At 38.0% G+C, this 12,863-nt stretch overlaps 1 protein-coding gene across 6 annotated transcripts; it reads right to left on the bottom strand.

The window, feature by feature from the left end:
* Positions 1–8,490: 8,490 nt before the first annotated feature.
* On the bottom strand, positions 8,491–12,610 carry LOC130940196 (uncharacterized). Of its 6 annotated transcripts, none has more exons than XR_009070243.1 (9): positions 12,199–12,610; positions 11,694–11,795; positions 11,491–11,603; positions 11,171–11,284; positions 10,708–10,801; positions 10,472–10,545; positions 10,108–10,212; positions 9,057–9,138; positions 8,491–8,878 (listed from the first exon to the last, which is right to left on the bottom strand). XR_009070243.1 is itself a non-coding variant. In XM_057868266.1 (8 exons), the coding sequence occupies exons 3-7, from the start codon at positions 11,418–11,420 to the stop codon at positions 10,172–10,174; spliced, it is 327 nt and encodes a 108-aa protein (XP_057724249.1). In that variant the 5' UTR covers positions 11,421–11,603; positions 11,694–11,795; positions 12,199–12,610; the 3' UTR covers positions 9,149–9,950; positions 10,108–10,171. The 6 variants fall into 6 exon arrangements, 1 of the variants encoding a protein (XP_057724249.1); XR_009070245.1 differs by having other exon boundaries at positions 10,472–10,534; XR_009070242.1 differs by having other exon boundaries at positions 11,171–11,603; positions 11,694–11,814.
* Positions 12,611–12,863: the final 253 nt, after the last annotated feature.

Here is a 12,863-nt window from a genome sequence, read left to right as displayed (position 1 = left end):
CTCCTGTTATGGTGGCTTATGCTTGAACTTATCCAGGAATCTCCACCAGTGTTTGTGATTCCAGTAACCTCCGGAGTCCCAAACTAGGCATGTAAAACCCTTGAGCAGCTTCAAAAAGATTCTTAGGCTCCCGGGGTGTTGGATGTCAGAACAGATTCCAGGATCCCAAATCTTGCTTTTACACCCTTCTTCGTGTTGATTATCATGATTCCATCCGGGTAGCAAGCAATCTGAATTCTCACTAAAGTGGCCAAACAACTTCCTAGACCCATTCAGTTGAGCTCTATACCAATCTTTACGTTTAAGCTTAAAGCTTCCAACCATGATGAACCTTGCAGGATAATTCTTACCACTGACCATCTTCCTTTTACTCTTAATGCCACAAAGAGCTCTAAGTTGACCATCTGTCTCCAGTAGCCCATATTCAAGTGGGATTAGAAAGCTATGGGATATGAATTTTACCCACTTGAATGTTGTGAAGGATGATGGCGACTTAGGGGGAGGTATCTTTAATGAAATTGCAAGCTCCACTCCCTTGTGCTCTTCTCTGATAATTACCACCTCTTTGCAAACTTCTTCAATTTCAACCTCTTCCTCTTGGTAGCTCTCTTTCAATTCAATCTCCTTTTCATTGCTTTCTAAGGGCATGGGAGGTTGTGCTTCTTCTTCTTGAATCTCCATCTCTTGATCAACCTCTTCCAAGTCTTCAACTATGATATGCTTTGGAGGTTGTACACCCTCTTCAGCATCAATTTCAACCGTCTTGGAAGGAGGCTCTATGTCTTGTCTTTCCCATGGAGGTTCTGCGTCTCCTAAGTCTTCAACCAACTCTTCTTCTTGAACAATGATAGCTTCTTCTACTTGTTCTAGTATGAATTCATGCTCTGTCTTGTCCACTGGAGTTTCTAGTATCTCCTTTATGCTATGCTCTTCACTAAACTGTCCACATGGGGCTGTGGCTGATCCTTGTGTATTTAAGCGTCTAGAAGCCCATTGAATTAATACTTGCCCCAGTTGTTGAGTGGTTGCCTGAAATCGATCCATTGTTTCCTTGAGACGATCCTTTGCCTCTTGATGCACTCAGTTTTCATAAGTAGGATCATAATGCTCTTGGATTAATAGATATGGAGATGGTGAATATTGAAGTGGTGGTTCTTGTGAGTAATTGGGTTGGAATTGGGGTGGTTCTATATATGGTTCATATGGCTCATAAGGTGGTTGGTATGGTGGTTGAGGGTTAGGATCATATAGAGGTGAATGGCGGAAAGGAGCTTGTGAGTGTGGTGGGTTGAGGTTGTGTTGAAAGGATGATCTCTGAGCATAGGGTGGGGCTTGTTGGTAGCTACAAGGTGGTCCACTATATCTATCAGCTTGGGATGCATTGTAGCCTGGTCTTTGTCCATGATATCTAGGATGGTGTTGTTGCCTAAAAGGTTGATTAGATCCTCTTGGCTCCGTCCATCCTTGATTGGTCTGACCTTGATGCATATTCCTGCTGTGGTTTCTATTTCCTTCAACAAAGTTAGAACCAAACTCAAAGCGAGAAGGGTGAGAATTCATAGTAGTTAGAGAAAATAAAAACAAAAATTAATAAAAAGAAAATATTTTGAAAAGGATATAATTTATGAAAAAGATAGGAAGAAATTTTAAATATATATATATATATATATATATTTTTAAAAAATATTTACAATAACCAATAATAAGGCACACGTTTGCAATTCCCCGGCAACGGCGCCGTTTTGACGTTAGGATTTTTGCCAGTAAAGAATTTCATAAAAAACAGTCGCGTTGTAGATATAGTCTCTAAACCGACAGAAATCCCTTCGTACAAACGTTTTGGTTGTCACAAGTAACAAACCCCTTAAAAATTGTTAACCGAGTATTAAAACCTCGGGTCGTCTTCTCAAGGAATTGCAGGGAGGTATGTTCTTATTATTGGTTATGAGTTTGTAAATTGGGGTTTTGGAAGTAAGGTGGGAATATGTTATATGATAAGTAAAATAAAATAAAATAATACTAATAAAATCTCTTGGCAAGGTATGAAGAACTGGAAGTCCTATCCTTATCAATTGTGATGAGAATTGGATTTTAATCCCACTTTGTTAACCTCTAACTATGAAGGTAAGTTAAGTAGATGAATTAATTCCAATTTTCAATCAACAATGGGTTTGATAAATCAAGAGTTGCCAATTATTTAACCAAGGCCAAAAGGGGAAAACTAAATCTACTAGAATAACAATATCCTCAGATTGGGAATAATAAAAAGGAACAATCATAAACTAAAATGCTTCAAATATCATTAAATAAAATATTCAAATCTTAACATGGAAAAGTTCATAAGCCAATTAGGCAACATATCTAATACAAGCAAGCATTCAAATGTCTGAAAATAAGAAATAACAAAGAGTAAAAGAACATTGAACCTGGGATTGAGAGTCACTCTTAAAAACCAAGAGAAGTCCTAAATCCTAGTTTCTAAAAATCCTAATTTCTAATCCTAATCCTAATCCTAAGAGAGAGGAGAGAACCTCTCTCACTAAAAACTACATCTAAAGTAATAAAAAGTGAATTATCAATGCATGCTCTGAATGGATGCAATCCCTCTACTTTATAGCCTCTAATCTGAGTTTTCTGGGCCAAAAACTGGGTCGAAAACAGCCCAGAAATCGCTGGAGAAGAAATCTGTCACGCTGGTTTTTCGTCACTGCGACGCGGCCGCATGGAGCATGCGGTCGCGTCACCTAATGTCAGGGCCACTATGGCATATTATATATCAAATCGAAGCCCCGGACGTTGGCTTTCCAACGCAACTGGAACCGCGTCATTTGGACTTCTATAGCTCAAGTTATGGTCGTTTTAGTGCGAGAGGGTCAGGCTGACAGCTTTACAGTTTCTCCAACTTCTTGTATTCCTTCCACTTTTGCATGCTTCCTTTCCATCCTCCAAGCCATTCCTGCCTTATAATATCTAAAAACACTTAACACATATATCAAGGCATCTAATGGTAATAAGAGAGGATTAATAAATAGCAAATATAAGTCCAAAGAAACATGTTTTCAATCAAAGCACATAATTAGGAAGGCAAATGTAAAACCATGCAAATAGTATGAATAAGTGGGTAAAGAGTTGATAAAAACCACTCAATTGAGCACAAGATAAACCATGAAATATGGGTTTATCACTTTTTCGTTTATATTATTTTTTTTCACAAGCTTTGTTCTTCACTGCTTTTTCTTGCTTCAAGAATCAATTTTATGATTTTTCAGATCATCAATAACATTTTTCTTATTCATCATTCTTCAAGAGCCAACAATTTTAACATTCATAAACAACAATATCAAAAATATGCACTGTTCAAGCATTCATTTTGAAAACAAAAAGTATTGTCACCACATCAATATAATTAAACTAATTTCAAGGACAATTTCGAAATTCATGTACTTCTTGTTCTTTTGAATTAGAAACATTTTTCATTTAAGAGGGGTGAAGGATTCATGGAATTATTCATAGCCTTAAGACATAGTTACTAAATACTAATGATCATGAAGGAAAGACACAAACATAAATAAACATTAAGCATAAAAACCGAAAAACAGAGAAATAAGAACCAAGAATGAGTCCACCTCAGTGATGGTGGCACTTTCTTCTTGAAGAACCAATGATGTCCTTGAGCTCTTCTATGTCTCTTCCTTGCCTTTGTTACTCCTCCCTCATTGCTCTTTGATCTTTTCTAATTTCATGGAGAATGATGGAGTGTTCTTGATGTTCCACCCTTAATTGATCCATATTGTAACTCAAGTCTTCTAGAGAAGTGTTGAGTTGTTCCTAAAAGTTGTTGGGAGGAAAGTGCATCCCTTGAGGCATCTCAATGATTCATTGGTGATGAGCTTCCTCATGCGTCTCCTGGGATCCATGAGTGGGCTCTCTTGTTTGCTCCATCCTCTTCTTAGTGATGGGCTTGTCCTCTTCAATGAGGATGTCTCCTTCTATGATAACTCTAGCTGAGTAGCATAGATGGAAAATAAGATGAGGAAAAGCTAGCCTTGCCATGGTGGAGGACTTTTCGACTATTTTGTAGAATTCAAGGGAGATGACTTCATGAACTTCTACTTCCTCTCCAATCATGATGCCATGGATCATGATGGCCCGATCCATGGTAACTTCAGATCGGTTGCTAGTCGGGATGATGGAGCGTTGGATGAACTCCAACCATCCTCTAGCCACAGGCTTGAGGTCCAGTCTTCTTAATTGAACCGGCTTGCCTTTGGAGTCTCTTTTCCATTGAGCTCCTTCAACACATATGTCCATAAGGACTTGGTCTAACCTTTGATCAAAATTGGCCCTTCTAGTGTAAGGGCGTGCATCTTCTTGCATCATGGGCAAGTTAAACGCCAACCTTACATTTTCCGAACTGAAATCTAAGTATTTCCCCCGAACCATTGTAAGATAGTTCTTTGGATTTGGGTTCACACTTTGATCATGGTTCCTAGTGATCCATGCATTGGCATAGAACTATTGAACCATTAAGATTTTGACTTGTTGAATGGTGTTGGTCAGAACTTCCCAACCTCTTCTTTGGATCTCATGTCGAATCTCCGGATACTCATTTTTCTTGAGTTTGAAAGAGACCTCGGGGATCACCTTCTTCTTGGCCACAACTTCATAGAAGTGGTCTTGATGGGCTTTGGAGATGAATCTCTCCATCTCCCATGACTCGGAGGTGGAAGCTTTTGTCTTCCCTTTCCCTTTTCTAGAGGAATCTCTGGCCTTAGGTGCCATCAATGGTTATGGAAAAACAAAAAAAAAGCTATGCTTTTACCACACCAAACTTAGAATATTGCTTGCCCTCGAGCAAAAGAAGAAAGAATAGATGAAGAAGAAGAAGATATGGAGGAGAGAGAGAGAGGGTTGTGTTTCGGCCAAGGAGGAGAAGAGAGGGTTGTGTTGTGTGAAAATGAAGAAGAATGGAGGGGTTTATATAGTGGAGGGAGAGGGGTTAAGGTTCGGCCATATTGGGTGGGTTTGAGTGGGAAAGGGATTTTGAATTTTGAAGGTAGGTGGGGTTTCTGGGGAAGAGTGGATGGATGTGAGTGGTGAAGAGGTGATGGGGAAGAGAGAAATTGATTTGATTGGTGAAGGGTTTTTGGGGAAGGGTGTTATTGGATTGTGTGAAGAGGAGAGAAGGTGAGTTGAGGTAGGTGGGGATCCTGTGGGGTCCACAGATCCTGAGGTGTCAAGGATTATCATCCCTGCACCAATGAGGCGTGTAAAACGCCCTCTGCATGCAATCCTGGTGTTCAACACCAGATTGATGCTTGTTTCTGGCATTGAACGCCAGCTTCATGCTTGTTTTGGGCGTTCAACGCCCATTTGCAGCATGTTTCTGGCGTTGAACGCCAGTTCCATGCTTGTTTCTGGCGTTCAGCGCCAGCTTTCCTCAGTGTGTATTCCAGGCATTTAAACGCCAGGATGTTGCTTGTTTCTGGTGTTCAACGCCAGATCCATGCTCTGTTCTGGCGTTGAACGCCAGCTAGATGTTCCTTTCTGGCGTTTAAACGCCAGTAAGTCCTTCCTCCAGGGTGTGCTTTTTCTTCTGTTCTTTTTTATTTTGTTTTTAATTTTAGTATTTATTTTGTGACTCCACATGATCATAAACCTAATAAAACATAAAAGAACAATAAAATAAAAATAAAATTAGATAAATAAAAATTGGGTTACCTCCCAATAAGTGCTTCTTTAATGTCACTAGCTTGACAGTGGGCTCTCACGGAGCCTCACAGGTGATCAGGTCAATGTTGTAGACTCCCAACACCAAACTTTGAGTTTGGATGTGGGGATTCAACACCAAACTTAGAGTTTGGTTGTGGCCTCCCAACACCAAACTTAGAGTTTGATTGTGGGGGCTTTGTTTGACTCTGTACTGAGAGAAGTTTTTCATGCTTCCTCTCCATTGTTAAAGAAGAACACCTTTGGGTCTTAAACACAAGGTAGTCCTCATTCAATTGAAGGACCAATTCTCCTCTGTTAACATCTGTCACAGCTCCTGCTGTGGCTAGGAAAGGTCTTCCAAGGATGATGCATTCATCCTCCTCCTTCCTAGTGTCTAAGATTATGAAATCAGCAGGGATGTAAAGGCCTTCAACCTTTACTAACACGTCCTCTACCAATCCATAAGCTTGTCTTACTAACTTGTTTGCCATCTGCAATGAGAATATGGCAGGTTGTACCTCAATGATCCCCAGCTTCTCCATTACAGAGAATGGCATAAGATTTATGCCTGACCCTAGGTCACACAGAGCCTTCTCAAAGGTCATGGTGCCTATGGTACAGGGTATTAAGAATTTGCCAGGATCTTGTTTCTTTTGAGGTAAAGTTTGCTGAATCCAAGTATCTAGTTCACTAATGAGTAAGGGAGGTTTACCTTCCCAAGTCTCATTACCAAACAACTTGGCATTCAGCTTCATGATGGCTCCTAGATATTGAGCAACTTGCTCTCCAGTTACATCTTCATCCTCTTCAGAGGAAGAATAGTCTTCAGAGCTCATGAATGGCAGAAGGAGATTTAATGGGATCTTTATGGTCTCTATATGACCTTCAGATTCCTTTGGGTTCTCAATAGGGAACTCCTTCTTGCTTGAGAGACGTCCCATGAGGTCTTCCTCATAGGGATTCACGTCCTTTCCTTCCTCCCTAGGTTCGGCCATGTTGATTATGTTAATGGCCTTGCACTCTCTTTTTGGATTCTCTTCAGTATTGCTTGGGAGAGTACTAGGAGGAGTTTCAGTGACTTTCTTACTCAGCTGACCCACTTGTGCCTCCAAATTTCTGATGGAGGACCTTGTTTCACTCATGAAACTTAAAGTGGCCTTAGACAGATCAGAGACTATATTTGCTAAGTTAGAGAAACTCTGCTCAGAATTCTCTGTCTGTTGTTGAGAAGATGATGGAAAAGGCTTGCTATTACTGAGCCTGTTTCTTCCACCATTATTAAAGCCTTGTTGAGGCTTTTGTTGATCCTTCCATGAGAAATTTGGATGATTTCTCCATGATGAATTATAGGTGTTTCTATAAGGTTCACCCATGTAATTTACCTCTGCCATTGCAGGGTTCTCAGGATCATAAGCTTCTTCTTTAGAAGATGCCTCTTTAGTACTGTTGGATGCATTTTGCCATCCATTCAGACTTTGAGAAATTATGTTGACTTGCTGAGTCAACATTTTGTTCTGAGCCAATATGGCATTCAGAGCATCAATTTCAAGAACTCCCTTCCTTTGAGGCGTCCCATTATTCACAGAATTCCTCTCGGAAGTATACATGAATTGATTATTTGCAACCATGTCAATAAGTTCTTGAGCTTCTGCAGGCGTTTTCTTTAGGTGAATGGATCCACCTGTAGAATGGTCCAGTGACATCTTAGAGAACTCAAATAGACCATAATAGAATATATCCAACATGGTCCACTCTGAAAACATGTCAGAAGGACACTTTTTGGTCATCTGCTTGTATCTTTTCCAAGCTTCATAGAGGGATTCACCATCTTTTTGCTTGAAGGTCTGAACATCCACTCTAAGCTTGCTCAGCTTTTGAGGAGGAAAGAACTTAACCAAGAAGGCCGTGACCAACTTATCCCAAGAGTCCAGGCTATCCTTAGGTTGTGAGTCCAACCATGTTCTAGCTCTGTCTGTTACAGCAAAAGGGACACTACAAGAATATGGCCGATTAGCTTCCACAAAAAGAGTCGTAAAATCATCGCTAATCTGACGCAAAATATAATTTGTGACGGATTAGCTACCGCCTAGTAACTAATGCTTTCCTCGCTAATTACAAGTCGCAGATTAGTGAGGCAAATACAACAGTCGCTAATTCATCGGAAAGTTTTTTAGCTACCGATTAGATAGTCGCAAATCAATCACTAAAGTAAAAGCTAATTCCATAGAAGAAATGGACTAAACGGTAGTCGCTAATTAGCGACAAACTCTACTATAGCAGACTCATCGCTAAATGCAAGCTAACTTTGTAAACAAAATGGAATGAGTAGTTGACGCTAATTAGCGAGAAATTTTTCCTAACCTAACTCGTCGCAAGTTGTCCACTAATATGATCGCAAATCTGTCACATTTTGTAGCAAATCCATAGCTAATCTTTGAAAATCCTTAATCAAATTTGTAGGAACTTTGTCGCTAAACCAAAGCTATTCGAAATGATAATGTAGAGTTATGAAATAGTCGCTAACTTGCTAGAAAATAATATGTAGCCAATTACTTGCAATACTATCGCAAAATGTCATCGCAAATTCCTTTTAAACTAGTATTGATAGGTATCTCACAAATGTTTTAGTCGCAATAGAGTTTTTGATTTGTCACCATCGTCAACGAGTTTAGAATACCTATTTTGTCACTATACTAAAATAAACCTTATTATTTTTTTATTTTAGTCATTGAACTAAAAGATTATAACACATACAAATATAATTAGTTCATCAACATCAAAACTAAAGGCTCAGTTACAATATCATGTAAAAGTAAGTATTCACTTATTTAGAGATGTTTCAATCTAGCTGTACAAATGTGATCCTACTTTTATAAAATTCATTATACATTATACATCTTTCTTATTGCACATAGAAAATTTAAAAAAAATGAAAAATACATATAAACACCACCTAAGACTTGGCAGTTGATACAGTAAGGTAAATGTATTAAACTGCATACTTGCTTCTTCAAAATTGTAGGTTATCTACATTAGTATCTATGTTCGCAATCATCGTTGGTTAATTTGCTGAGATACTGCTGGGCAAGATAGACATGTTTTCTGCATCATCCTCCCTTTTATTATTATGTATAAAATATGAGGAGAATCATCTATTTTAGTAAACCTGAAAGCATAAGCAAGAAAATGAAAAGAATATAAGCCTAAGAAGATTATAAACTACTTAACCAATCAATATATTCTACCAAAAATAGCAGTTTAAAGGTCACAAAAATCACTTCCAATGAGTAGAAAAAAAAAAGCAACAACATTGCAATTTCAAGAACAAAATATAAAATGCTTACCCTTAAAATAGGAAGAGTCGTATTTCTGTGCATCTATGCATTTGTTGATGTATAGCAAGGCATCTGAAGAACTCCTATTTAACTAAACAAATCATCACACGAGCACAAAGAAAGTAAGCAGTTTTTTCTTGTAAGTAAAGCATTTTACCAGAAAAAAGGAAGATACAATATAAAACACTACATCGTTGAACAAAAGCATCTTCTCTTCGAGCAAATATTAGTATTTAAGATGAAGGATCTAGATTATGCCCGCTAGTTGAAAATTAGGCAATATAGACATTACACTTGGTTACTATGCGAAAATAAGGGGCTTGACATTCTTATTCTTATTACCAACTACATAGTATAAACCTAAAGATTATTAACAACCATAAAATTGCAGCAGATAAAGATCTCACAATAGATTAGCATATGAGCTTTCATCATCAAATCCAAGTGGATAGACCACTTTCTCAATTTATAACAAAATTTGTCAAGAAAGCAATATGCTTTTCTTTTGTAGCATGTGTCCATACTCCATAGTAAGATTATTCAAAACTATTGCATCAGTATCATTGAGCCAAATAAGTCAAGTTGTTCAGAAGATGAGAAGAACTAAGAATCACAAATTCTCTTGTAAGAAAATTTATTTTTCAAAGACAAAAAGAAAACGTAAAGGCCAACTCCTCCAACGTGGAAAGCATGCAAAGTGAAATTTCAGTGCGTAAAGGTTAAAGATAAAATAGAGTGCCTATTGAAACTATATAAAAGCAGAAATTATAGATCATGAGACCAACAAGAAAGACCAACCCCTAAATAAATAAGTAACAGAATTCTAAGTTACCCAGCTGATCAAGTTCAGTTGTATGTTCTCATGACACATGGACACAGTTGACAAACTTTGTATAGCTTCTTCTAGGAAAAACACAAACAATAGTTTTCAAATAACATGAGACAAGAAAGTAGATGGATTTATGTCAGAACATTTCTACCTAGCAAAATTCAAACATGAGTTACGAAATAGGAAATTCCAAATTTTACCATTACTTCAAAGTCAAGCAAAACGGTTTACCTTGCAGATATCAGGATTAGACTCATTCCTCCATGCTCCTCTCATAATCCTAGTATCATCAAAATTAAAACCTTTCTCTTGCACTGCATTGGGTGATCTTTCTTCCTGTAATGAAAGATAACACATTATAACTGTGATCCCTGGACATAGACCTGTTATTTTCTTACCCGTGCAGAAACATCATATGATCAAGGAAATAGAATCATAAAAATAGAAATTAAAAAATCAGAATCATAACAACAAACTCACAAACAGAACATCAAAAATTAGCATCATAGAAACAGAAATTCAAAATAAAATAAAAAAAATAAAAATCCTAATGAACAAAACAAAAAGTAAGTTTGATGAACATATGCTTGCTCACCAAAAGAACGGAGATGTTTGTTGTCTTTGCAAATTGCAGCAAAGCTGAAGTGCATCCTTTCACCTGTCACACACCTATATGACATGTCATATATCATGGAACCGGCATGTCATTTCACCGTATAAAAAGAAATAGCCAATGCACCAGTTTCAGTTCAGGCAGCAAATACATTGATTAGCTACATTAGATTCAGATCAAGTAATCAGACAAAAGATAAACGCAAAAAGGAAGCTTACCTTCAGGAGTTGGAGCTAGACTATCATAAGGCACAACAACTTCATCCGTAGGCGTCTGGATCTTGCTCCACTCAAACCAGAGAGCCGCATTGACCTAAACAGAAATGAAGCTGGCAGTTACAAAAATGAAGCTGTAACAACAAAAGCAAGCAATAATCATAAAGGAAAAAATTTGTTGAAGGTTTAAGAAAATAATGTATCCCATGTTTGAGAATTCTGAAAGGTGGAACTAAAAGGTTTGAAATTTTGGTGTTTGTGTTGAATTTCTTATGTTGATGTTATGTTTATGTTTATCTCATATTTTGTATGTTATGTTTATGCCTTTACTTCCCCATCTCTGGCATTCCACATCTCCACCATTTGCTGTATTATTTTTCATTTCTTATTAGCAACACATATTTCCTAAGACTCGTTCTTTTTACTAAAAAATCACAGAATTTTTAATAAAAGTATTTTACTATACCAATAATAAGACTACAGTGATTGCAGGCTCAGTAGAATCGTCAAGAACTTGGATGACAAGACGATCAGCAGGCCACGAAAGATTACAAGCTGCACCAATTGACACCTTGTATACCTATGTATACACACAGAAAAAGAACACAAAAAAACAACCAATTTTCACAGAAATAAAAAAGAGGAGGCAGAGGAAAATAGAGACTAGAGATAAGCAAATGCAAGCAAATTAAGAAGACCACTTTCTCATTGAACATTGGAATCTAGATGAGAACCACAGGGAAATTGGAGCTTCCAAGTTCAAGATCATCCTGGACGGGTTCATACTTGTAACGCTGCTCTGGTTTCTTCCAGAAGAGCTTGACCAAGATGATGACGATTCCCATGTACAGTCTCTTCAGATGCAGCTGCTCCCTTCTTCCTTGGTGCAGCTTCAGTACCTAGTTAAACAGAAATAAGATCGCATTAACGAAATGATGATTGATGGAAAACGCAACTACTGAAGATCTAAAAATAGATCGTGGAGGTACCTTCTCTGAAGCCGCTCTTGAATCAGCAAGGCACGTGATGGAGGTAGCTCATCCTGCCAGTGTCAGTGGTCTTTCTACGGATGGCCTTCACACGCCAGTTATCTGTAATAAAAAACACAGACTATTAACTACAGTCAACAAGTCTCACATTGAAGGAAATATCATTTCAGGTTCTGTAATTAACCATGATTGAACTACTAAACATAGACATCCTAACATATATATGATTTCATTACAATTTACAAAGTACAAACCACACACCATAGTAATTTTCCACACAATGAAGCCTCAATTTTCCACCAAAAACACCAAACGAAAGAAACCTCAATTTCACCAAAAACACCACACACAATGAACACCAAAAACCCTCCAATTTTCCACGTCACATGAATTTCACCAATTGAAACTACAAACACAAATGACTAAAAAGCAGCATTCATTAGAGATATACACATTCAAATAATAATAGCAAGAAAAAGTGAGATTAGGATGACGAAAAGAATACCTAACAATATTCATGTGCTGCATTTCCTTGAGGAGAGAAATCTCGCGAATTGCAGTGCTAGGAACGCCTTCATTCTCCTGCTCAAGGCGAATCTTCTATTTTACAAATTAAAACAGCAGCACCAGCACAGTAGGAAGGGAGAGGCTGTGAGAGCGAGGGAGGGAAAGGGAGAAGTTGCGACGCGAGGAAGGGAAACGGCAACTGTGAACTGCGAAGGAGGGAGGGAGGGAGAGAGGACCGCGCCGAGGTGCTGTCCGCGAGGCTCTGTTCGGCGAGTTGGCGACGGTGAAGGAAAACACTGCTGGGAGGAAGGGGCTTGACGGCTGTGTATTGGGGATTGGGGATTGATGTTCCTTCGTTAGAGAGAGACTATGAGAGACTAAGAGTGGTGCTGTTACTTGCTAGGCTTAGGTTATTTAGTGTTTGGGCCTCTGGGTGTTGGCCTTTTAGGGGTTTTTTAAGTGATCGGTTCGGTTTGGTTGATCAGTTTGTTTCGTTTGGATTGATTTTATTTTAAACACCCTTAATTGATAGGTTATTGGTCAAATAGTTTAATCCGGTAATAATTTAATAAATATATAAAATTATAATAAAATCAAAATTTAAATATTAAAGGTAAAAATTAAATGATAATAACATTTTATATTATTTAAATTTGATTTAAT

This window comes from Arachis stenosperma, chromosome 7 (genome assembly GCF_014773155.1).
Source record: "Arachis stenosperma cultivar V10309 chromosome 7, arast.V10309.gnm1.PFL2, whole genome shotgun sequence".
Taxonomy (NCBI): Eukaryota; Viridiplantae; Streptophyta; class Magnoliopsida; order Fabales; family Fabaceae; genus Arachis; species Arachis stenosperma.
The sequence above is the reverse complement of the archived record's forward strand: the minus strand, read 5'-3'. Positions and strand labels throughout refer to the sequence as shown.

Coding starts and splice junctions, on each gene's coding strand:
- LOC130940196 (XM_057868266.1), bottom strand. Junction 10,535..10,707: donor TCTAGCTCCAACTCCTGAAG/GTAAGCTTCCTT, acceptor GGTGTGTGACAG/GTGAAAGGATGCACTTCAGC. Junction 10,213..10,471: donor CAAACATCTCCGTTCTTTTG/GTGAGCAAGCAT, acceptor CTTTCATTACAG/GAAGAAAGATCACCCAATGC.